Raw genomic sequence first — 26,900 nt, 5'->3', positions numbered from 1 at the left:
AATTCCTTATCGCATCTTGTTGGACTTTATGATTTTCCTAAGCTTCATTCATGAAATCCATATGCGATTTAGAGAGAGCAATGAGGAGATCACCATGAGGCTTTTTCTCTCGAGGAGGAAAACCTCGTGGTGCATTCAAGGCCTTTTTTTGGATTCCCATAAGAAAGATTAAGATGATTCCTCAACCTATCATCATAAGAGTTGGAATATGGGTAATTCTTCCTTCCTTGATTCATCACATAGGTGACTTGCTCCAAAGTTTGAGGATTGAGATTATCCAACATGCATTCCCCAATTCCATGTAGCCCATTATACTTATCACATGCTTGCACAATAGAATTAACAGAGTTAGTGGTTAATAAATTCAATTTTCTTACCGTATTATCCACTTTGACATTGAGTGTGGTGATGTCATCAATCTTATAAACTCCTATTGGCTTCTTCCTTTCAGAGGTATTTTGGTAATGGCTATTGCTTGCCATCTCATCTATTAAATCATATGCCTAATCTTTTCAAAAGATCCACCAGCAGCTACATCTAAAGTAATTTTTATATTAGGAGACAATGCATTATAGAAAGTTTATACCTGTAACCATTTGGGTAAGCTATAATGTGGGCACTTCCTCAATAGGTCTTTAAATCTCTCCCAAACTTCATACAAACTCTCTTGATCAAGGTGAGCAAAATTCGTTATCTCTTTGCGAAGCTTTGTGGTCTTTAAAGATGGAAAGAATTTCGCCAAAAACTTTCAGTTCTTCCCATGTGGTGAAACTTCCAGCAGGGCATGATTGCAACTAAGAATGTGCTTTATCCTTTATAGTGAAAGGAAACAGTTTTAATCTGATGGCATCTTCAGAAATTCTATTTTGCTTGAATGTATCACAAATCTCTAGGAAATTTGTGATGTGGGCATTAAGATTTTCACTAGGCAAACCCCCGTACTGAATGAGGTTGATAGCATTTGAATAATAGCAGGCTTGATCTCAAAATTGTTAGATTCCACCCTAGGTTTAGTGATACTTTAAGCTGCTCCATTAAGAGAAGGAGTGGTGTAATCTCGCAAAGTGCAAATAGGAGGTCGAGGTCTTTGATTTTGATTGTGTTGGTGGAGCTAACATTGCAAAATCTGCTGCTCTTTGTGATGAAGTAGATCCTCTATATCATCAGTCATGTCTACTTGTTGCCCTTATTCACGCTCTCGCTCTCTTCTTGCAGCGTTGTTCCTTCTGCAAGTCTTTTCGATTTCTGGATCAAAGACTAAAGGTTCAACTCTACAAGATCTTCTTTGCATAAAACACCTGAAATTCTTATAAAAGAAAATTAAAGAAATAAAAAAATAAATGTCTAAATTAATAATAGGATAATTAATATTGATATTGGTAATGCCAATCCTCGATAACGGTGCCAAAAACTTGATAGGTTTTTCGTAAGTGTACGAAATTGAAAACAAATAATAAATAGTGAGTAGAGTATCGCCCCACAAATATTATATACCAAGTACCAAAATTGTGTTAACCTACTATTATTTAAATGATAATAAGAAGAATATAATGTAAGAATTTAAATTAAAGAAAATAAAAGAGAGTAAAAAGAAATCAAGGAAGAATATTTCATGAAAAGAAATCAAGGATTAAAAGTTACTAGGAATTTTGACTTCACTTAATTTTATCCAATTTATTTTATTAGTTGGATACTTAATTTTAATTATTTAAGCAGGGGAAACAACTCTAAAATCACTAACAAGCTCTCCCGATGTATTGTTAGCTATTTTAATCTGGTTTAATTACCTATCTTTTAATAGCAGAATCAAATATGAATTAAATCATTAAGTTTTATGATTTATTTATGAATTCATAACCTAAGGTCGTTAACTTATGAAAAATCCTCATGAGTCAAACCATATAGCTTTCACATCAAGTTATTATTCCCATATAATTTGTTACCTTTTTCATATAAAAAATCCTTCTTCCAATAGTGATTAATGAAATAAATCAATCAAGGGGAGAAACTCTATCTGAAAGCATTAAGTTCAATAATATACTATACGTTGAATAAGGAAAAGCAAATCTCATATTATAAATTAGAATAGAGATCAAGCTACATTAAATCTCTAGTATGAGAGTTTAGTTCGATATAGTAATTAAATAAAACTCAATTAAACTTGAAAATAATTTCATAATCAATATGAAAAATGAAAAATAGAAATAAGATTAAGAGTTTAGAGATAAAAACTAGTCAACGAATAGCATAGACGGCTGCCTTGATTCTTTACACAACTTGAATGCTCAAAGTTGTAGAAGAAAGAAAACTAAGAAAAAAAATTGAACAAAGATCTAAGATGTAAGATCTAAGATTCGATGATCCCTAATTGTTGCAGTAATCTCTCTTTATATAGAGTTCATAGGGCGTCTTTGAATCCGAGTAGGAAACTAACTAGCCCAATTAGGAAAAAATATTATTTGAGTAAAAAACTGATTTTGTATTGTATTTATTCCCAATTAGGAGTCTTTTTTTACCAAATAAACTGGAACTCAAACAAGTTAGATCTTCTATTATTTCCATGCAGCTCCATGCATAAGACATGCTTAGGCTTTAATTCTACACGCGCTAGATAATTAAATTCGGCCTACTTTGAATTTTCAGCTTTCTTGAAAACACGGTTGTAGCGTATGACACAGCCAAATCGTGTACTTTACTGACTTAACCATGTTGAGCTTTTATTTCCATTTTTCAGCTCCAACTTTTTTTATGCAAATTTTGGCTATTTTCGTGTTAAAAACGCTTCAAATCAAGCTTATCAAGAATCAAGAAAACTTAACGAAAAATATAAATAAATATAAATAAAATTAATCAAAGTAATTAAAAAACATAAAAATCCTAATAAAAATTAAACTAAAAATACTATAAAAATAAGACTTCTCAACATCCAAGGGTAAACTTGTAAAAATGAAATCTAGTTAGTCAATGGTAAATTTGTCAACTTAAAAGTCAAGGTGAAAAATCATCCAAATGGAAGCCAAAAAATAAAGAGTAAACTTGACAAAACACTATTCACAAAACCAAGGGTAAATTTGTCAAGATGAAAACTCCTAAAAATGGAAGCCAAAAAGTTAAGGGTAAATTTGTCAACATACTATTCTGTGAACAATGTTTTTTGGTTGCGTTGCCATATGACAAAAGGCAAAACAGAGAAAGCACTAAAATAGGGTGTTTTTGAATGGAGTAGCAATTTATCTGGCCTGATTAAGAATAAATATTATTTGAATAAGGTATTGATTTTATGTTGTATTTCTTTTCAATTAAGAGTTTTTTTTGACCAAATAGGAATAAAACTCAAACAAGATAGGTCTTCTATTATTTCCATGCAACTCCATGAACAAGATATGCTCAGACTTTAAATCTATAAGGGCTAAATAATTAAATTCGGCTCACTTTGAATTTTCAACTTTCTTGAATAATATTATATGTTTAATAAATTAGTAGATAGATTCTAAATTAATATATTAGGAGAATATATCATTTTTAAAATGAAATATTTTATATTTAGCACCACATTATTTTTTTTGATGACTGAATTTTAGTGAGTGGCTTCTTGTAGAAATAAAAATAAAAATTAAATGACTTAAAAGTAATAAATTAAAGTTACGTGATCTTATGCCATTAAAATTAAAGTTATATCAGTATTGGTAACCAAAAGAAAAGTAATTGTACGAAAATAACATTTAGGGATAAACAAATTTATTTTGGAAAATACAAGGATGATGTAGTTAATGTTGCCATTGTAGTGTAACAAAATGACGGCTACAACATTAAACTAACAATTTTACCAAACAGCTCCTAAGTCCTAACAAGATAAAGGGACGCGCTCTATACTGAGTAGAGAAACAGAGAGATGATGGGGTTGTGTTACAATCCTTTCCCTCCAAGTTGCCGGCTTCAAGTGGTAGACTCCTCTCGGCAGTTGAAGAATGCTGACAATAAGCTTAAGCTTACTTCTCTGGTTTTTTCCTGAATTGCATTTTCCCTTCAGCTTTTCAATTGTCTTAGATTTTCAGCAATAAATTGCATTAATCTTGGTTCTGATATTTAATTAGAAGAAGAAGACGAGGCCATTCAATGGATTTCGAAGGGCTTCTCCAAAACTTTTCGCTTACTATGGATTGAAGACACCTCCTTACGAACTCGTAAGTCACAGCTTTCTTTTCTTTCTTTCTTTGAATGGGTTTAACCTATCAATACTGTAATCCATTCCTTAAAAATGTATTTTTTAAAATTAATTTTTATTTTTCAAAGACTTTTGAAATAAGTCCACATGAAACCCTGTATGATTCTATTTGACTACAGCTTTAAGGTAATTCTTTTGCCTCGTTGTTTAACGAAGTGGAATTTGAATATTTGTTATGTTGCCATTTTCAGCAGAGAAAAACTTAATCTGCTATTCTTTTGTGCTTATTAGGATGCTTTAGAACCGTATATGAGTAAAAAGACATTAGAGATGCATTGGGGTGAATATCATCGAGGTTATGTGGAAGAATTGAATAAAGAACTAGCAAAGGATGATGTACTATATGGCTATACCATGGAAGAACTTATCAAAGTAACATATAACAATGGGAACCCCCTTCCTCAATTCAACAATGCTGCCCAGGTTTGTCTGTGTTTACTATTTTCTAGCTTCTTGTTATAAATTCTTTGGCAGGCGAAGTGGGTGCCTTTGGTGTGGGATTGTTCAATTTATCAAATTTGTTTTAGTCAAAGCAGTTTCTTGATCAAGATCATCACTGGATGTAAATAATTGTGTTGCTTAGACCTGGAGTTCAAATTGTTGGCTGAAAGTGGGTGCTGGTGTAGCTTATCTTGGAGTTTCAATTCGATGTTTATGGTTGATACTCGATACCACTTTCATGGATTCATATTTATATTCATGTAGTTGTGTTGATTTATCTACATTCGTGGTTATTTTAGAATTGCATTATACAGGTCAAGAGCAAAAGCATGCTAAGCTGGAATTGTACTGATTGATCTCTTGTGTTGACTTGAAATATAGCATTAGGATGCATAGACTAGCAACCCTTGCTGAATCCTCCAACACATAGTTAATCCAACTCCAATATGGAATTTTCTTTTTTCTGCGTCATTCACTTCTAGTTGCTGAAAGCTTCTACTTATCCTAAATATGAACACGGTTCCTACTTTCCCCCTTAAATACCTTTTAAGTAATTGGAAGGAAGATAAAAGTTAATGCAAGTTTGTTGAAGTTATGCGGAATTTATCAAAATTATCTTGGAAGTTTTAGCTTGGTTGGGCAAATTGTTGCCTTTGATCTCGATGCATGCCTATCAGTAAACCAGAAGACTGAATGAGCGCTTACATTGTCCTCGACTCATTTAAAGACTACAGCATGGTTGGCTGATACACAAGTTTGAATATGAAAAATTGAGAAGAAAGCATAGCTCGTAGCAAAAGAGTAAAATGTGATATGATGAAAATCCAGTAAAGTATTACAATTGAAATTGTCCTTCCACTAATCAGACATGTTATTTGTTTCGGAGTATGGTTGATCCTGTAGTTGAGATGAGACTTTAAGTCTCTTTTCGTTGTCTGCCATCTTACCGGTTCTTGCAGCCTTCTGAGGCAGACTTGAATTTGTTGGGCTACTTATCTCTTTGACATATAATTCCATTTTTAGGAACAGATTTCTCTTCATTTCAAGACTCTAACTATAAGAAATTACTTGAATTAACAATTGCAGGTCTGGAATCATGACTTCTTTTGGGAATCCATGCAACCAGGAGGAGGGGAGATGCCTGAACTTGGGGTACTTCAGCAAATTGAAAAAGACTTCGGTTCCTTCACAAATTTCAAGGAGAAGTTTGTGGAAGCCGCTCTTACACTATTTGGATCCGGTTGGATTTGGCTTGTTCGTAAGTTTTCCCTCAGTTGATCATGCTTTTTAAACTTTGAGTAGAATGGCATTGCTGATTCATAAGTAATTTCATTTTGGGTTTCGTCTTAAAGGTTCCTTCTTCATCTTCTTTGTCTAATTTTCTATTCTGTTGGAGGCCCATTTACCATGGGCTATGCAATTATAGTTAGCCTTCCATCTTGGGAACCTCCCACCTTATAGTAGAGATTTAGATGATGACGCCTCCGATTTGGCTTTCTGAGCACCAACTATTGGTTGCCTTGAAAGAAAAAAAAATGAAAAACTTCATAATGATTATGGAAAGCAATTTTATCCTCATCTGCCTTTCAATTCATTATGACTTGTGGGCAATATCTATGGTATATACTTAAGGGAGTAATGCTTATAATCGAAAATTTGCAGCTGCATTTTATACATATTCAAGATATTATGTTCTATTTTATGGTAAAATCATGGAGAAAAATATTGGATGAACCAAATATTCTTATTTAATGAGTTGAGAATAACTGTATGGTAGAAACGTAACTTCTTATGATTAACAGATTCAGTATATCAAGCTAGAACAAAAACACAAGAACAATGGTTCATTGTAACTTAGAAGGAAATGAGCATTGCATATTTCTCTAATCTACTATGGACTAGAACAATCATCAGTAGGACTAGTTAGAGTTGGGATGGAGGGGGGGTTCTAACTTGTTTATAGAGAATTGACAGGATCCTTGAATAATGAATGTGAAATTTGGTTAAGCTTACAGTACTGTTGCTAATGCTAACCATACTGGTCTACTATGGGTTTTCGCAAGTGCATCACATATATGACCATCGGAACACATTGGATTTTACTTGCATCTCCTTAATTTGAGCAAGGACAAATCTTTTTCCTTTTTGCCAGCTGTTTTTCCCTGGAATTATTTTCTTATTAATTAGTAATGTATTTTGTTGGTAGTGAAAAGAGAAGAAAGACAACTTGCTATTACGAAAACATCAAATGCCATCACTCCGCTTGTATGGGACAATATTGTATGTCTATTCTATACCTATATACTTGAATTTCATCTTAACAATTAATTGATCAGCTTTTTTTTTTTCTTCTTAAACAATCTCATTGATCATAGTTTTTTTTTCTCCCTCTTGCAGCCCATCATCTGTTTAGATATGTGGGAGGTAAATTCTTATAGTCTTTCTATCTCACACGCACCCACAAAAAATGAAAAAACAAAAAGAGGCTTGTGTTCACAAACATTGTTTTTTTTTTTTTCTTTTCCTTCCATGTGTTGCAGCATGCTTATTATCTGGATTACAAGGTATGCAAACAAAATGACAAATCTCTCTACCTATTACTTTTGATTTAGCCTCATCTAGTTTTACCCATCATTTATTATCTTGACAATAATGCGGCTTCTTGTAAACAGAATGACAAAGGAAGCTATGTGAATGCTTTTATGAATCACCTTTTATCTTGGAATGTGGCAATGGCACGCATGGCACGTGCAGAGGCCTTTGTTAACTTGGGAGATCCAAAAATTCCTGTTGCTTAATATTTTTGGCTTCAAAAAGATCATTGATTAAATGGTTACAGAGGCTTCTGAGTTACTGCAGTCAGACATCAAGTGTTGAAGATGAATAAGTTTAGAAATGGTGCACTAATGTAACATGTGAAAAGAAAGATGCTTAATGTTGCCTCTAGTTTAGTTCATATGTTGTTGTATGGTTCATGTAGATGCCCTAATGTTATTGGGGCTATCCGGAATGCTAGTAGTAGGGGAGATGAGGGATTATAATTGATATGTAATTCATTTGGGAAGAGTAATAGGTAGTTTAGGAGAATCTTAATGTATTGGTAGTTTGCCAGAACCATACTTGTCAAATTGAGAATCAAAATCTTTATTTTAGAATCGAGAATCGAATTGTAAGATTCAGTATAACTTTTCAATGTTAATATATATATATATATATATATATATATATATATATATTAATTTTGTCAAAGATATTAAAATTAATTGCAAATAATGTATTTATATAAATTTCAATTCTAAATCATATATTAAACACAAAATGAAATAGAACTTAATGACTTGTGTAGTTGTCAAGTTTAAAATATCATGAAGTTAATATTTTAATCTAAAACAAAGTAAAACTATCAAGTTATTAGAATTTCTTATTCAAATCCATATTCATTACTATTTCCAAGTTTAAGCCCTTCATTATCTTGTCTTCTAATATAATTATATTTTCATGCTCTTTTTTCTCTATTGATTTTTCCATTGATTTTGTTGGGTAAGGGAATTGTTGGACATGAGAATCGACTCGAATCTTACAAATTCATGAATCATAAGATTCAAGATCAATACCGATTTACCCGTAAGATTCGAATCGTTTAACATGAAAATTAAATTGAATCGTAAGATTCGTATCATGAATTATAAGATTCTGATAACATTGGTTAGAACCGTAAGGAAAGAAAAAAAGAAGCAACAAATATTGTTTTATCAGCCAACTTTGAACCTAGTTGTTATATTATTGGATAAAACCATAAAACACATAGGCATGGCCGGTTCAATGAACCGCCGGTTCCGGTTCATTGAACCGCCACTTCGAGATGTTTAAAATTTTAAACCGGAACCGACTCTTGAACCTCCGGTTCTGGTTCTGGTTCCGGCACGGTTCCGATGAACCGACGGTTAGAATTACGGTTCCGATTCAGTTCCGGTATTACACAAACTTTTAAAAAAAAATAATAAAATTTTGATTCCAAATTCATAAATAAATAATAATTTTAAAATGTTTAGATTTTATTAACTAAATAAATTATTATAAAATTTTAAAAGAAAAACTTCTATTAACTTAGAACCATTATTACATTAAATTTACAAAATTTGCTAACTCATTAATATAGAAAATTATAATTTTTTTTTATTTTGGGCTTGAATTAAATTAAAATTGAAAAATTTTAATTTAATTGCCTACGAATCCTCTTGGAAATTAAAGGAAATCAAAGCCCAAGTAGTTATTTTTTTTATTAATACAATGGAAAATAACCTCCCAATTATTATAATTAATTTTAGTCATCGGTGCCACTAGTCCCCGTTAATGAGCCAGAATCATTGTCATCGCTTGAATTTTGTTGGTCTTGAGTTCTCAATGCCGCTCTAGTCCAATTGTCACACATTCTTGCATTTCCATATTATTTGGCGATAATCTTGACCGTGTTCGCTCTAAAATTTGTCCATTCGCACTAAAAGTTTGTTCCACTGCAACAGTAGAAATTGGACAAGTAAGAATATCTTTTGGAATTGAAGATAAGACTGAAAAGCGATTTGCATGCTTTTTCCACCAATCCAAAATGTCAAATTTTGTTCGGTATTCATCCACATCATCACCTAAAAACTCAAAATCTATGCTAATATATGTCTCAATTTCTTTGTATGAATGTGGACCTTCCCTTAGTTTTTTTGAAACATTTTGCATGAAAGTAAATTGTGTAGAATGAAATTTAGTGGATTGTGTAGTTTGTGGATGTGATACCTGAGGAAGGGGAGATACTAATTTAGAATACTCATCATACAATTGACGGACATACCTTAAAACATTATTAGTAAGAGAAAAATAATCTACTTCAATATTAAAAGATCCATAATAAAGACGAAAAAATTCTTATAATGCAACTGACTTAAATCTAGGACAAAGAAAAAATGCAACTAAATTTAAATCCGAAATTTCAGTATAATATTTTAACCATTTAGTTTTCATCAAGAATATACATTCTTGTAAATCATCATCATTTTCATTTTCAATTATGGCACTACTTATGGCCAAACAATGAAATGGAAATAAATGAGAAGTAGGATAATAAACACCACTAAAAATTCTTGTACAATTTTTAAAAACTTGCAAACTATCTAATATTTTTTTACAAATAGTCCAATTGGTTGGATAAAGTTGAAAATGTGATGCATGCAATTGCATAAATGAAGAAAGAATATTTTTATATTCATAAGACTCATTTAACATTTTATAAGTTGAAATTCCACCTTATAGGAATATCTCTTGAAAATTTTTTATATTTTTTTTCCCATAGAGTGATAGAAATTTTTAAATTCTTTTCTAACATATCCGTGTGTCCATAAATGATTTAAAGCATTTTTTTATTGGACATAAAAATACATTTAATGTTGTTAATGCATCTTGAACACATAAATTTAAAATATGACATACACATCTAGTGTGAAAAAATTGTCCATCAAATTTAGGTTGATAAAGAGTTTTTAATTTATTTATTGATGCCGTATTTGCACAAGCATTATCAAAACCAATTGTAAAAAATTTTTTTAGTCAAACCATATTCTTTTAAAATAATATTTAGCATGGTAAAAATATTATGAGCGATGTGAGAGTTATCAAAAACTCTATGTGCAATAATTCTTTTTTGAATTTTTCATTCATTATCAATCCAAAGGGAAGTAACACCCATATAAGAATGAGTTTGCTAAGCATCACATCAAATATCACAACAAATAGCAATTTTACCATTAAAATTTGCAAATAAATTTTTTAAAATTTCTTTTCTTTCAAATAAATAGATAAGATAGTCCTTTTAAGTGTATTCTTAGGTATCTTTTTTGCTAAAGGATTTAATGCTTTTTTACAATAATTACTGAATCCAATTTTTTCATCAAATAAAAAAGATAATTGTTCCATACAAACCATTTTAGCCATTTCAATTTTATTAGTTTCATCACTATATTTAAATAGAGGAGTATTAGGATTACAATATCTTGATGACGATAATTGAGTTTGAGTTACATCCATTCCTACCTCAATTGGATGATGTGATTTTAAATGCCTATTGAGAGTGTCATAGCCTCCTCTAAACTTGAATGCATATTATTTTTTGCAATAATTACATCGAACCGCATTGATTTCTCCGTTACTTGAACAGTTTTTGCAAAGTGTTTCTTGAAATATCTGATTTTGGTGGTTTACCTATTGAAATATTAGGAGATGTTATTTCTTCTTGTGGTGGATGACGACGAATATAACGTTTTTCAACTAGAGTTTGATATTGAATTTCATCATTAAATTGTGGTGAAAAATCAATCAATAGATCTTTTGAATCAATTTCTTCCACGCTTTGAGTAACTCGCTTTTTCTTGAAGCTTTGTGAATTGTGTGCCATGTTTTTAAATGGAATTATGGAAAAAAAAATGAATAAATGGAATATAAAATTACTGGAATGAGTTGGAAATTATTATTTTCAAATACTAAGAAAATTATTAAAAAAATCAAATGAAGTAAATTTATGAATGAAAAAATTGAGATTAGAAGGAATTTAGAATTGGATGTATGAAAATAAAAAATAAACAAAAGATAATTCCAATATTAAGAAAAATAAAGCAATAGAAAAAATGATGAACTATGTAAATTTGAGAGAATTTTGATTGAGAATAAAAGGAGAGTTAGGATATAATTGGTTGTGAAAAAAAAATCATCAACTCATCATCTTTATACATATTTTTCACTTTTTAGTTTCCCAAATTGTCCCTTATAATAGAAAAATAACAATTATATTTTTGGATAATTTAGTAAATTATAATAAATAAATAAATAATTGTTAAAAATAATAAAATTTATTTACCAAAAATAAAAAAATTAAAAGTCATCTCAAGTTCTCAACTAGTCGTTTGTACTTTTTTTTTGTACACATACTTTTTTTTTTTACAAATCAACTATTCATGTACTATTTTTTGTACAAATTAAATCAAATCATGTGTACTTTTTTCACCAATTTTTATAAATTATGTACTATTGTATATTTCTCTTCACCATAAATCAATTCAACTATAATCAAATCAAGTGATATAAATTTTTTTATAAAAAATTTTAAGCTACAAATAATTTTGTTTGTGCATCCAGTTCGAGTCAGACTGGAACCGCCGGTTCTAGGCTGGTTTAGGTTCATTTTTTAACATTCACATGAATCTTAATCGGCCCTTGAACCGCCGGTTTCGGTCCAATTCTGATTTATCTACAGTACGGTTCGATTCTGGTTAAAACTGAACTGTTGGCCATGCCTAAAAAACTCATTGGAGAAGAACAGCTAAATATTAAAATTCTTTTGTTAATTTATCGAAAAGCCTATAACTATAAAGTTCTTTATTAAGAAGAGATTAACACAAAGTTATGTGAGAGATGGAAGATCTAGAGAATGGTATTGAAAGAGGAAAATAAAAATTCTAATCAAAGCAGTTGGAGTTTAATTTTTTTTTTTTTTTTTTTTTGAAGATGCATTATGAATTATAGAAATGTAACAAGCATCAACGGATAGTCTCTTCCGATTAGAAACGAGCATATGAATATGAAGCTGTAGTCTCCTACAATTGAAAACGAGCATAGCTAGGATATGAGTTTCTCTATTAGTTTATTTCCTAATTCATCTAAAAGCAACTATAGAGCTTATGTGGCACAATAATAAAAATTATTTTTACTAAGTTGAGATTGATTTTTTTTTTTTTTTTAAGATAATTATTTTTTAACATAATTTGTAGAGAACTTGAATTAATATCCTTAATGGTACTTTTAATTTTTTTTAATCATTAATAAAAATTAATATATATTATTAGTATTTTTGAAAATCTTTTACTTTCTTTTTTTTTAAATAATTTACCCTTTTGATTAATATGAATGTCCATATAAATATATCATTAATATTTCTCCATTTTTTCACTGTTATGGAATTTATGTGATTGATGTTTTTTATTTTTTAATTAAAAAAATGGAGAAATATTATTGACAAAAAATTAACAATATAATTCAAAAAAATAAAATTAATAATATTATTAACATTTTGAAAACCTTTCACTTTCTTTTTTTTTAATAATTAACAATATAATTAATATCTATAAATATAAATAAATATTCATTCTCTTCATTTTTTTTTACGCTTATGAAATATGTATATGATTTTCTTTCAATATAAATATATAGTTTCTAAAGTATAGAAGCTAATTTTGCATAATACTAGAACATCATTATGTTGAATCAGAACCATTTCTATTTTTGCATTTTAATTGATTATTTTTACATTTAAAATTTTGCCACAAATCATTTGCCTTCTACTGCATATTAAAAGCTATTTGAGTTGAAAAATTCAAATGCTATTTGCTTTTTGCATTAGTAAATGTATATGAGTATTAGGTTCTTTCATTTTAATTTTTTTTTTTTTTGGCTACAGGTTATTAAATTTCTGTTACATATTAAATGCAGTTTGAGTAAAGAAATTTCTAAAGTTTATTTGCCTTTTGCATTATTAAATGCATATTAGATAACTTTATGCATTTATTTTTTTTTTTTTTCATTTAAGATTTTACCACTAGTTATGTCCTTTTTCCGATACTTTCAATGCAATTTGAGTTGAGAAATTTCTTAAATTATTTATCTTTTATATTATTAAATAAATGCATATTATACCAATTGATACATTTCTATAGTTTTTACCTTTCAGTGTTAAATAATTATTATGGATTATTTGTCTTAAGGGTAGAGACAAAGAGGTTTTTAGATAACACAGGTCCATAAGAGTTTCTTTTTTTAATTGTATTAAGTTTGCAAGAAGCATTTTGGGTAGAAAAATATATTTACATTTACAACTTAATTCAAGTTTCAATTTTCATATATTTTCAATTATTTAATGTTTATAAATTATCTAAAATTCTACGGGTTTATTTAATTTCACATCATAAATAGAAATTTTAACAGCAACAATAACAAAACATTTTTCACAAAATATATTTTATTGATCCAAAATAAAAAATATTATCCATACTTTAAATTTCAATTATTAAATTATTTCATTTTAGTAGCATAATTTATTATAAGTGATTAATAACAAAATATTTATTAATTTCAATGAAATCTTATATTATTATCCGCGCAATGCACCAGTGGACAACTAATTTAAAATAATACCAAAATCCAGAAAAATTTATGCTTTACCAAGCAAGTGAAAAGAAGGAATAGATTGACAATCAATATAAATGCATTTTGGTAAAGCAAGTTGTCCTAAAGCCAAATTCGCACTTAATTGCACCAATGGTCACCTCAGTTCGCACTTAATTTTACAAGGTCACATAACTTTAATTTGTCAATTTTTTGTAACTGAACTGTTATGTTCATTTCAAAGAGAGGCTACTCATTGGAATACTGTCATCGAAAATATTAACACAGTAATAAAAATAAAATATTTTATTTCAAAGTTGGTAGTTTCACCTAATAGATTAATTTTGAATCACTCTATTATTTATATTGTTTAGCATTTTTCCTTTTTATATTCCTTTGTAAACCATGACTTTTTTTTTGATATATGTAATTTTCAGTTTCACATTAATGTTTCAATTGGCAATTTCGATAAAAGACCTCCCATTAAAATATGAAAACTAATATGAAACTTGTTGCCCTAAAAATTAATATATGTAATCATGACTTTTTTACCATTTTTTTGGATACATTGGAAGGGATGAAGACAGGGAAAAAAAACCACAGCAGATGAAGTGGGCATTCGCCTAGGCCAAGAAATACTACAACAGTCCCATCTCAGAAAATCGAGCACTTGAACAGGAGGGGAAGTAAAAACAGTTCGCCCTGTGTTAGCCTAACACCCAGATTAGCGAGACAGTCAGCAACCTTAGTGCACTCCCTATAGCAATGCACAAACTCCACTTACCAAGACTTGACCAACAAATCACTAATAGTCATGAACAAATTAAGGAAACGTCTATTGAGACATTTATTGCTAGCCACTAACTTGATAGCTACTTGTGAGTCAAGCTCCACAATCAACCTTCTACAACCATGCAACCAAGCCAAAGAGAGACCATGCAGCAGACCTTGAAGTTCGGCAACTATAGAAGAGCAAACAATCAACCTCACCATGTACCCAACAACCCAAAGACCAGCAATATCCCGAATCACACCACCACAACCCCAGATCCAGGGTTACCCTTCGAAGCTCCATCAAAATTAAGCTTGAACCAACAAAGAGGAGGAGGTAACCAGGAAATATGGTGAATAGTTGAACCCCACGAACCAGAACCCACAAACAGGGAGTTCCAAGCAGAATGATTGACTCGCAACTGGCTTAAAAGACTTTGCTCCTTTGCAACAATATCATACCAAACATCTTGGAAGACCACTAGGTTCACCGCTCCTAATTCATCATCAACTGCTGGTGTTAAAATAACCATAAAAACATGCGAATCTGTTGCGATACCTTCATAGTACTAATACACTGCCAAATTGAGCTAGGAACCCCTGCCACTGATTGTTTCGCCATTATATAAGTTGACCCGAAAGAAAAGAAACCTGAAGAGGTGCCACACCACTCATACAAATCCATTGCCTCCATAGAATCCAACAAAGTAATAGCCCCCAAAAGAGCACAACAATTTGCAGGAAGAAAGGGTTTAATTATATCCCATCTCCTATTCCCATTTTGCTAGAAAAAAGAGACAGGCATATCCTGAAGATGAAAGGCGATGCTTATATGACAGTAATGAATAAGAGGACTATCCCCAATCCAAACATCGTTCCAGAAAGATGTAAGAACACCGTTACAAACAACTCTTCTTAACCTTTTTAACAAAAGCGGAGCACTGTGAACAATCCCTCGCCTAATTATAGAAACTGAAGGAAGACCCGTAAAAGCCGCCAATGCAAACCTACCAGACATGTACTTCCCTCTCAACATACCACAACAGAGACCGCCATCATCATTAGGAATTTGCCAACCTAGTTTAGCAAGAAAAGTTGCATTCATCTCCCTACAAGTATGCACACCTAAACCCCCTACGGCCTTCGGAGCAAAGACTTGATCCTAGTTAACCAGATGAACGTGTTTCCAGCCTTGGAAAGAACCCATATGACAAACTGCTTGCGGAAGGTACACAAATTGCATAACATGGTTTGGAAGAGCCATTAAAACAGACTTAGCAAGCGTCACACTGCCAACAAAAGAGAGCAATGAAGCCTTCCAACCCGCCAAGTGGCTATCAATTCGCGAGAGCAAGTTACTGAAATCATATTTGACAACTCTACCATGGAAAATTGGACCCCAAGATAAGTACCAATATTAGCAGTTCTATCCATCCCAGCTTTCAGAAAAATACAATTATGAGTCGCTTCATCAACATTAGCCAAAAAGAAGATTTTGGATTTGCCAAAATTCACTTTCTGACCAAACACAATCCCAAAACGTTGAAGACACCCCGTAATAAAAATTCACTTTCTGACCAAACACAATCCTAAAACGTTGAAGACACCCCGTAATAACATCAATCTGTTGCTCACTTGTCTCCATAAACAGGAGACAAAATCAAATAGGAATAGAAATAGGATGAGATAGAAATAGGATGCCAAGCTCCCTCCTACACCAACTACAAAATCAAATGCCCAAGCCGCTCCATAGCTAGAACAAAGAGGTAAGAGAAAATAGGATCCACCTGACGCAACCCCACAGGAAGGACAGAACTGATATGATAAAACACCATGCCAAAGGACCCTCATAGAGCAAGACTATAAACACCACATTATTACAGAACACCAACTCTCAGGAAAACCTGCAAACCGCATAGACTCGTGATAAAATCCTAAGAAAGTCGGTCATAGGCCTTCTCCAAATCAATTTTAAGCACCATCCAACCCCTCGTACCCTTTTTCATACATATCGAGTGGACAACCTCCTGGAGGACCATAATATTATCGTGAAGGAGGCGACCAGGAATAAAGCTGCATTGAGAAAGGGTACCAAGCTCTATAAAAGAGGCTTTATCCGATTAGCCAAGACTTCCGTTAGCAGCTTGAAATACACATTACACAAGCTAATCGGATGGAATTGAGTAATATACTCGGGGGACTCACTTTTGGCAGAAGTGTAACAATAATATCACAAAATCCATGAGGGATATCCACCCCACTAAGAATCTGCAAAATCGTGTGCGTAAGGGAGGACCAACAACATCCCAGGACTCCTGATAAAAAAGAGCCTAAAACTTGTCTGGACTCGGGCTTTATTAGGATCCATTCAAAATAACGCATCCCTTACTTCCTCTGAACAAAAAGGACGAACCAAAGATGCAACATCCGAATGAGAAAGGGTAGGAAAGCCATTAGGCCAATCTGAAACCGTCAGAGACCGAGAGTCTGCTGTAAACAACGAATGGTAATAGGACATTGCCCAGAGAAGCAATTGATCCTGATGATAACACCACACCCCATCCTCCTGATGTAACCCCAAAACAACTTTCTTACTACCTTTAATGACTGCAGTTGTATGATAATACCTGGTATTCCTGTCACCATCTAAAATCCAGTGCTCCCTTGATTTTTGGAACCACAAATGCTCTTCCTGATGAAGAATAGCAGCTAGCACCCTATGAATCATCCGTTCTAAACGAAACAGACCTGAATGAGGGTGTTGAGCCAACCGAATCTGGACCCTTCTCAGTCGATTAATCAACTTGCGTTTCCTTTTATGAATATCACCAAACAAATCCCTCTTCCGCGAACTAATGTCAGAAGCAAGGGAACTCGAAGCCGCATTAAACTCCAATCCAGCTTTCCAATTAGCACGCACAAAATCACGGTAGGAAGGGTGTTGCAACCATACTGACTGAAACCGAAACTTGAAGGGGAAGAGTGGCTAACAACACCACCAAATCGAAAAAGTAAAGGACAGTGGTCAGAAAGAACCCTTTCCAGATGAAGAACCGTAGTATGCAGAAAAAGATGACACCACTGGTAATTAGCCAAAAAGCGATCCAATCTGGCAGCTTGAAACCCCTCCCTAGTGTCTCCCCTCCACCATGTAAAATGTGCTCTAGAGTAACCCAAGTCCAGAAGAGCCAAATGGTTAATCCATTCATGGAATTGATGAAATCTTGTAGCAACATGAGTCCCCAAATTAGTCGTCTCGCGTTCATCCTTAACAGAATTGAAATCCCCTCCGAGAACCCTTGGACATTGAATCGAACCCCCCAACTGAGCAAGCTTATCAAATAACAGGCGACGATATCGCTCATTTGGGCTACCATAGAGAGTAGTAAAGAACCAAGAAGTACCTTGCCTTTGACAATGCAAAAACTGTGAATGGGACCTAATAATCAAAATAGAACCAACAAAAGAATGCCACAAGATCCAAATGCCCCCACTTTGACCCCATTGCTTCTACACGAAACTGTTTCTCAAACCCCAACGACAATGAAACCTTATCTGCCTTAGAACCAGTAATTTTAGGCTCCACGAGCACCGATAAATTAGGCTTATGCTTTTAGCCAAAGGACTTTAGGGCGCGAACTAACCTATGAGACGCAACCCCTTGAATATTCCATACTAAAAAGACATAAATACAAACACAGAGGAAGGAAAGGGTAGACCCTGCATCAAGTAGCAATGACAACAACTCTGTCTTCATCCAAGTCAAAACCCGACTGGATACCCATATTCTCAGGTGGAACCATATACTTATCAGGAGCCACCTATCGCTGACCCATCTCCCTATCTTTAGGATTGAAGGGCGAAGCATCGTCGGACACCTCTTCACGGAACATAGTGCCAACTCTAGCCTGGCCTATGACTAAATATGGTCCCATTTGGCTGCTACCACATTATAGGTCAGAGCTGGCAGCTGGGAAGGAGAAGAAGGGGCGAAAGACTGATGGAATGAGAATTAGGCGATTTATCCCTCCTCGCCACAACCGAAGCAAAGGATAACACATTGGATGGATCAGACAAGGATTGAATGGAGCTCATTATAACGGGCTTGGGCCGAGAAGTAGAAACTGGTGGCCTGTTATCTTCAAGATGAGATATAGCTTTCCCCAAGAAAGAAGAGGCCTTAGTGTGATTCACAGGCCCAGCAGAGGGCCCAACCTTCTTAGCCGCCAAGGAATTATTCTGAGATCCAGTCTTGTCCCCCAATAGGACCTCATCATTAATAATTTCTTCAACGATACTATCATACAACGCGGCAAAATGATTCCCATCCTTATTTCTTATTGCATGATTCTTGCTCCTAGTAGTCACTTGATTATATGCAAAAATACTTATATATTTTTACACCAAATCCCCCTAAATTAACTAATAAAATGGCTATATTTTTGCACTTACCTTAGGAAATTTGTAGAATTATACTTTTATGCAGGAAGGAATCTCAGAAATTAAAAAAGATTCTTCATAAAATCTGCGAAAATATTGACAAATGGACCTGAAAAAATCCAATTTGAGAGCTAATATTACAAGCCCATTTCACAAGCCCGAATTGAGGATAATCTACGGAGAAAAGAAGCCTATAAACTGAGCCAAGAAGGAGAAAACCCCTAGTCCAACAAGATGTAAATGTAGGCTATCACCTAAGACATGGAAAAGAGACAAAAAGGACTTAGGCTATCACCTAAAGCTAAGGAAGAGAGGCTAGGAGACCACCTAAGTGCACTAGGCGATCCGAAGGCCAAATCTACCATCCAGGCGATCTCCAACAAGCATCAGGTGACCTCCTGTGGATGAAATTCTACTACAAACAGTCTCTTATAGGTGTTAGGCGATCTCATATGTACCAAAGGCAAATCAAGCGAGCGCTACAGTAGTTCCAAGGCTAAAAGTCCCCATTCATTGAATGACAGCTCATGCTTAGCTGTTATCTGATTGGACGTAGCCCACTTGTCCCACTTGCCAAATTGCTCAGAGAAGAGTACCCTCCAAGCATCTGAGTTTTATAAGTAATAGCATACATCAACAGAGAAAAGGGCTGGTTAGCTAAGAAAAAAAATAGAATATAGTTTATCACTCTGTAAATTTTTAGCATAGTTTCGTGTTCATAATCTCAGAGGTCAGGAGAGGAAGGTTGTGCGATAGAGTCTCAAACACAAAAGCCATACCTGATCCATCATTCTCCTCTGATATTATCTGTTATCTTTATGTCCTTTGTTTTGTTTTAGAAAAAAAACAATCTTCCTGTAATTCCGTTCTTTTTCTCTCAATAAAGATATAGATTACTATTTGGTTGCTTACATTGTTTTATCTAAAATGAGTGAGTAAACCAGCCATTATGGGAATGGATTAATATCTATTACCTCCGGAATGCTGGGGGGCTTTATTAAAAATTGAATCATCTATAATGTGATATAGATTTCTAGTTCAATTTATGCAAGACAAACGATTGTAAAATAAAGCCGGATCCCTTTGTTTACTTAATATTAGGTAGGTAAGCGAAAGATCAAAAGATGGAGTTCAAGCACCTGAACCACATAAATTATGCATTGGTTTTATACCTATAAATAGGATAATGCTAGTTTTAAAGGGGGAAGCTAATTATGTTTGCAATGCACGAAAGGCGTCATACGATTTTTATAGTTGACTACCTCGAAAGAGGAGGTAACTAACTAGAACAGTCCGCCCTTCAGAAAATATATCACCTCTGCTTACTATACTGCCGCCCACTTTTGGATGGTAATTGATCAATCCATCACCAGAATACTTTCTCATTTATAAATTCGAAGAGAAAAAATATATCTCTAACTTCTAACTTCTAACTGCTAACTGCTGACTTTTATTTTGTGTTATTTTATTTTTTTTAATTTCTGCTCTTTTATTTTACTGCTATTTAATTTTCTGCAATTTACTTTATCGCACTTTACTTTTGCGCACTTTTATTTTATTTAAATTCCAATCATTTATTTTTTTGCTATTTATTATTTTTAATTTACGTATAACTCACCCCTTTTATTGATTTCGCCTAATAATTAAATATTCAAAAGATTCTAGTACTCAATCCTTTCAATCCCTATGGATACAATATTTTATATACTATTTACTTGACCCATTAATACTTGTGGTATAGTCGCACCGCCTATTATTAGCCCTTTACAGGCACATGCCAAGTTTTTGGAGCCATTGCCGAGGATTGACGACGTGATTGGTATTAGAAAATTTTGAAAAGAGGATATATATATATATATATATATATATATATATATATATTTCTGTGGACTAACCTTTTATGGTCAGATCGAGAAACGTACTTTATAGAGAATCAACAAAAGGCGCCAGAGAGAGATCGAAGTCGCATCTAGACTAGATACGAAGTGCTGAAACGCCGCGATCCGAGCCAGAAGAGGTAGAGAAAACAAAATCTGAATATGAAGAGTTAGATAATACTAAACAAATCATGGCCGAAGAAAGAACTTTATGGGATTTGAATGTTCTGAATCCCAGAGATATCCAAACTGCTGTAGTCAAACCACCTATCACTGTAAACAACTTTGAGCTCAAACTAGTACTAATCTCAATGGTGCAACAATCTCAATTTGCTGGTTTGCCGAGCGAAGACCCGAATGTTCATCTAGCAACATTCATTGAGATCAGCGACACTTTGAAGATAAATGGAGCAGTTGATGATGCCATTCAAATGAGATTATTTCCTTTCTCTTCGAGGGACAGAGCTAAGCTTTGGTTACACTTTATGCCCCCTGGTTCATTCACCACTTAGGAGGAGTTAAGCCAAGCTTTCTTACAAAAATATTTCCCATCAAGCAAGACCTCAAAGATGAGAAGTGAAATAGTCACATTTCGAATGAAAGAAGACGAGACTCATTATGAAGCTTGGGAAAGATTTAAAGATCTTCAGCGACAATGCCCGCACCATGGGTATGACATACCATTCCTAATTCAACTATTCTTCGATGGTGCGACGCCCTCAATGAGAAACACTCTAGATGCAGCTGCCGGAGGATGCTTCCTAAAGAAAAGAGTCAATGAAGCTTACAGCCTGTTGGAGGAAATGGTAGCAAGCAGTTACAGATGGAATGAAGAATGAGGAACAACAAAGAAGGTAGCCCGAATACTTGATGTTGACGGACTCACATTTCTATTCGCAAAATTTGATGCCTTGTCTAGGAAACTAGATAAGCTAAATGTGAGTGCTATCGGAACAATACAACCAGAACTTGAAGTCTGTGCTAAGGCAGGGAACGTATTTGTAGAAAATGATTACAAAAATCTCATGGTTCCCGAACCAGTCTTGGAGCAAGCCACACTATGTCCAAAACAACTACCCCCAAGATCCATGATGGAACAATTCCCTAACTCCTATAAACCAGATTTCAAAAATCGCCCCTATCCTGCTACTGACCAAAACTTCAAACCACCACCACCTGGATACCCTCCGAGACAAAGCCAAAATTCATTCCCACAACAGTTTACTTCGGCCGGTCAAAACTAAAATCAATAATCTAGCTCTATCTCAACCCTAGAAGTCACTCTACAAAACTTTATCCAAGAGCAAAAACAAGCTAATGATGGTTTCAGGGACATGTTCAGAAAAATGAATGTGAGAATTGATCAACTTTCCACTCATATGAAATTCATGAAAAATCAAATAGCATAGCAGGCAAGCTCCCTAGGAAGCAAAGCCTATGGTAAGCTTACAAGCTAACTAGAACCAAATCCAAAGGAGCAATGCAATGATGTCACCTTAGAAGTGGAAAGACCCTAGAAGAGCCGAAGAGACAATGCAGCGAGAGGAGAAATCAAAAGAAGAAAAACCAAAAAATAAAAAGCATGAAGAAGTATCAAAAGAAGACGAGGAGACAAGAAAGAAGACATCCAAAGGAGAATAAAAGCCTTTAAGAGGAAAGCCATTCCATTTCCCCAAAGACTCCGGCAGACAAATCTAGACAAACAGTTTGTGAAATTCTTGGAAATCCTAAAACAACTGTACATCAACATTCCATTCTCTGATATCATGACTCAGATGCCCACTTATGCCAAATTTTTTGAAAGAATTCTGATGAAGAAACAGAAGATGGAACGGTAGCACTTATGGAGGATTACAATGCAATGATCCAAAATAAGTTGTCACCACAAATGAAAGATTTTGGAAGTTTCTCTATTCTATGTGAAGTTGGAGCAGTAAAGATCGATAAAGCCTTATATGATCTAGGAGCCGGTGTTAGCCTGATGCCGCTATCTATCTTCAACAGGCTCAACATTAGAGAACTCAGACCAACCAGTGTTGTCCTATAACTAGCCGATTGACCTGTTAAGTATCCAAGCGGAATTATAGAAGACGTCCCAGTCAAAATTGGCAAATTCTATATTCTAGTGGATTTCATAGTACTGGAGATGGAAGAGGATGCATAAACACCCATCCTTTTATGCCGACCTTTCCTAGCAACTATTGGAGCCTCTTATAGATGTTAAAGAAGGCAGACTCAACTTGAAAGTAGGAGAAGATGAAATAGTGTTCAACCTACTTGATATGATGAAGCAGCCAGGGCAAAATGCAGAATGTATCAGAGTTGACGTCTTGGATGAAATTTCAAAGGAGATAATTAGCAAGGAAATCTGTAAGGATCCCCTCGATAAGTTCATTCCAACTGTTTACAATGATGATGAGGGTGATCCTAAACAGATAGAAATAGACCCTCCACCCAATGATTTATCAATAGGAGATCCAATCACGTCACCGACAATACTTACCCTGTGATAATCAATTCTTCTTTAAATGTTGATCAAGTAGAAAAATTGTTGCATTTGCTTAAACAACATAGGATATCCTAGGTTATAACATTAAAGATATAAAAGGTATAAGTTCATCAATTTGCATGCATAGAATTTTATTTCAAGATGGATTTAAACCTTCAATTGAGACACAAAGAAAACTGAACCCAAATCTTAAATAAGTAGTTAAAAAGGAAATAATTAAGTTGTTAGACGCAAGTACCATTTATCTTATTTTCGACTGTAAATGAGTCAGTCCAATTCATGTAGTGGCTAAAAAGGAAGGAATCACTGTAGTGAAAAAAGAAGATGACAAGATCTTTGCCACTAGAGTTGTGACGGGATGGTGAATGTGCATTGATTATAGAAAATTAAATAAAGCCACCCGGAAGGATCATTTTCCCTTACCTTTTATTGATCAAATTCTAGAAAGACTAGCTAGTAAATCTTATTTCTATTTTCTTGATGGATTTTGTAGATTTTATCAAATTTATATTCACCCTCAAGATAAAAAAAAAGACCACATTTACTTCTACCTATGGTACCTATGCATTTAGACGTATGCCATTTAGATTATATAATGCACCTGCTATCTTTCAAAGATGTATGATGGCTATTTTTTCAGATTTTCTTGAAGAATGTATGGAAGTTTATATAGATGATTTTTATTTTTATGGCTTAACATTTGAAGCTTGTTTAGAAAATCTAGCTAAAGTCTTGAAACGGTGTGAAGAGACCAACCTCATGCTAAATTGGGAAAAGTTCCATTTTATGGTATAAAAAAGAATTGTCCTCGGACACATCATTCCAGAAGAAGGCGTAAAAGTTGACCGAGCCAAAGTGGAGGTGATAAAAAATCTACCACCATTGTCATCTGTAAAAGAAATCAGAAGCTTTTTAAGACACACTAGATTTTATTGAAGATTCATCAAGGACTTCCAAAAAACATCAAAGCCATTGTGCCACCTGTTAGGTAAAGATGTTCCTTTTCTTTTTGATAATAATTGTATGAACTCCTTTTGCAAGTTAAAGAAGGCACTAATATCTACAACAGTGATCTCGCCATCGGATTGGTCACTTCCCTATGAATTGATGTGCGGTGCAAGTGATGTAGCTATTGAAGCTATGCTTGGGAAAAGGAAAGATAAGAAAGCATACGCCATCTACTACGCAAGCCGGACGCTGGACGAGACACATGCCAATTATACCATAATAGAGAAAGAATTTCTCGCTATAGTATGGGATTTGGATAAATTCAAAGACTATCTAGTTAGATCAGAGTTATCATATATACAGACCATGCGACGATCAAGTACTTAATTAAGAAAAAAGATACAAAGTCGAGATTAATTAGATGGGTCCTGCTGCTATAGCAAATCGATTATGAAATTAAAGATGAGAAAGGATCAAAAAACATTGTAGCGGACCATCTATCCAGAATCAAAAGAGAGAGATATAGGAGACGACTCCTTGGTGCCCATTGATGATTCATTTCCAGGAGAGCAATTCTTCGCTATCCATCAAACAAGAGCACCATGGTTTGCAGACTATGCCAACGATTTAGCAAGCAAAATAATTCCTCATCACCTTACTTTCGACCAAAAAAGACGCTTTCTCAAAGAGGTGAGGAATTATTACTGGTATGAACCACTCATTTACAAAAGATGCACAAACGAAATTGTCCATAGATGTCTACCAGAAGACGAAGTGCTACACACTGTCTTTCAGTGCCATTCTTTTCCATACGGAGGACACTTCAGCACTGCAAAAACAATTGCAAAGATTCTATAGTTTGGATTCTTCTGGCCTAATCTCTTTAAAGATAAGAAGCAATTCATCAGCACCTACTATAGATGCCAAAGAACAGGAATGTATCCAGAAGAAATGAGATGCCACAAAAAAGCATTCAAGAAGTAGAATTATTTGACGTTTGGGGCATTGACTTCATGGGATCTTTCCTACCATCATTCAATAATAGGTACATTATAGTCGCAGTGGACTATGTATCTAAATGGGTCGAAGCAATAATAGCACCAACAAATGACTCAAAGGTGGTTGTAAAATTTCTGAAAAAGCACATTCTCAACAGATTCAGTACACCTAGAGCTCTCATCAGTCATGGAGGATCACACTTTTACAACATACCTTTAGAGATTTTGTTGGAATGATATGGAATCACTCACCGTATTGCTACTCGCTATCATTATCAGACAAACGGACAAGACGAAATCTCTAATCTTGAATTAAAGGCTGCCTTGGAAAAAACAGTAAATAACTCTAGAAGAGATTGGTCTTTAAGATTAGATGATACTTTATGGGCTTACCGAATAGCTTTCAAAACATTGATCAGAATGACTCTGTTAAGACTTTTGTTTGAAAAATCATGTCATTTACCAGTAGAATTAGAACAAAAGGCATTTTGGGCTATTAGAACTCTTAATTTCGACTTAATGAAGACCTCAAAACGAAGATTACTGCAAATAGAAGAAGTGGAGGAAATAGAACTTGACGCCTATGAAAATGCAAAAATTTATAAAGAACGGACCAGATAATGGCACGACAAGCATATTTTGAAAATGGAAATTAAAGAAGGAGACCAAGTACTATTATTCAATTCCCGACTCAAACTATTTCCAGGGAAATTGAAATCTCGCTGGATCGGACCTATAAGGTGATCAAGGTGCATCCGCATGGCGCAATGGAAATTTGGAACGAGAAATCCAGAACATTCAAGGTGAACGGCTAAAGGCTCCAACTCTATCTAACTAGAGAGAACCTACTTGATGTAAGAAGGTGGTACCTCATCAATTCAGGTTAGTACCCTATCCTTAGCTATTATATATGTAGTAGTATGTAAATAATTTTTAAAAATAAAAAAAACACAAAAAAATCATTAATGAAAAGGTAATTAGAAAGTATATATAATTAGGATTTTTTTTATTTTTGTCTTTCTTATATTATCAATTACTAAGAAAATAGATATATTTATATACCTATGCATATTAAATATACCATTTATTATAAAATACAAAAAAACTAAGGCACTCTCATGAGATCACTTGGACTAAGGAAAGAGCTGGCCCAAGCGACCACCTGAGCAAGGACAAGAGATTGCCTACCTCAGCCAAGAAGCTAAGGCAAGAGATCGCCTACCAAGAAGCAGGAGATCACCTACCTCAACCAGACGGTCAAGGCAAGAGATCGCCTAAGAGGAAGCAAGCATAAGCTAGGCGCACACCTACTGTCCGAGGTATGCAACTTTAAGCACTCGCTTACTCAGCACACACTTATTACTTAAGAAATCGCTTAGACTACTAGACTGGCCAAATCACTCGTTTAGGAAGATGAGTCATTGACATGCAAAGAAATGAAAATAACACGCGCCACACAACCATCACACAACATGCAACAATTATCACATAAG

The 26,900-nt window shown here is 33.8% G+C and overlaps 2 protein-coding genes, 1 non-coding gene and 1 pseudogene across 3 annotated transcripts; 3 read left to right on the top strand and 1 right to left on the bottom strand.

Annotated features, from left to right (window-relative positions):
• Positions 1–602: 602 nt before the first annotated feature.
• LOC149497702 (small nucleolar RNA R71) lies at positions 603–709 on the top strand. The gene has a single exon (XR_016320309.1). It is a non-coding gene; the product is annotated as a small nucleolar RNA R71 (small nucleolar RNA).
• Positions 710–3,811: 3,102 nt separating this feature from the next.
• Positions 3,812–7,828, top strand: FSD3 (Fe superoxide dismutase 3). The gene is made up of 8 exons (XM_012211174.4): positions 3,812–4,000; positions 4,095–4,184; positions 4,457–4,648; positions 5,753–5,924; positions 6,873–6,946; positions 7,064–7,090; positions 7,207–7,230; positions 7,339–7,828. Exons 1-8 carry the CDS (start codon positions 3,893–3,895, stop codon positions 7,462–7,464), a joined length of 813 nt encoding a protein of 270 aa, XP_012066564.1. The 5' UTR covers positions 3,812–3,892; the 3' UTR covers positions 7,465–7,828.
• Positions 7,829–21,143: 13,315 nt separating this feature from the next.
• Positions 21,144–21,464, top strand: LOC105629594 (uncharacterized). The gene has a single exon (XM_012211208.1). It carries the CDS (start codon positions 21,144–21,146, stop codon positions 21,462–21,464), a length of 321 nt encoding a protein of 106 aa, XP_012066598.1.
• Positions 21,465–21,511: 47 nt separating this feature from the next.
• LOC119370043 (small nucleolar RNA R71) lies at positions 21,512–21,625 on the bottom strand (annotated as a pseudogene).
• Between the last annotated feature and the right edge of the window lie 5,275 nt (positions 21,626–26,900).

Source organism: Jatropha curcas, chromosome 3, assembly GCF_041381405.1.
Source record: "Jatropha curcas cultivar XTBG-Jc1 chromosome 3, XTBG_Jcur_1.0, whole genome shotgun sequence".
In the NCBI taxonomy this organism is placed as follows: Eukaryota; Viridiplantae; Streptophyta; class Magnoliopsida; order Malpighiales; family Euphorbiaceae; genus Jatropha; species Jatropha curcas.
This window is presented reverse-complemented; position numbering and strand designations above follow the sequence as displayed.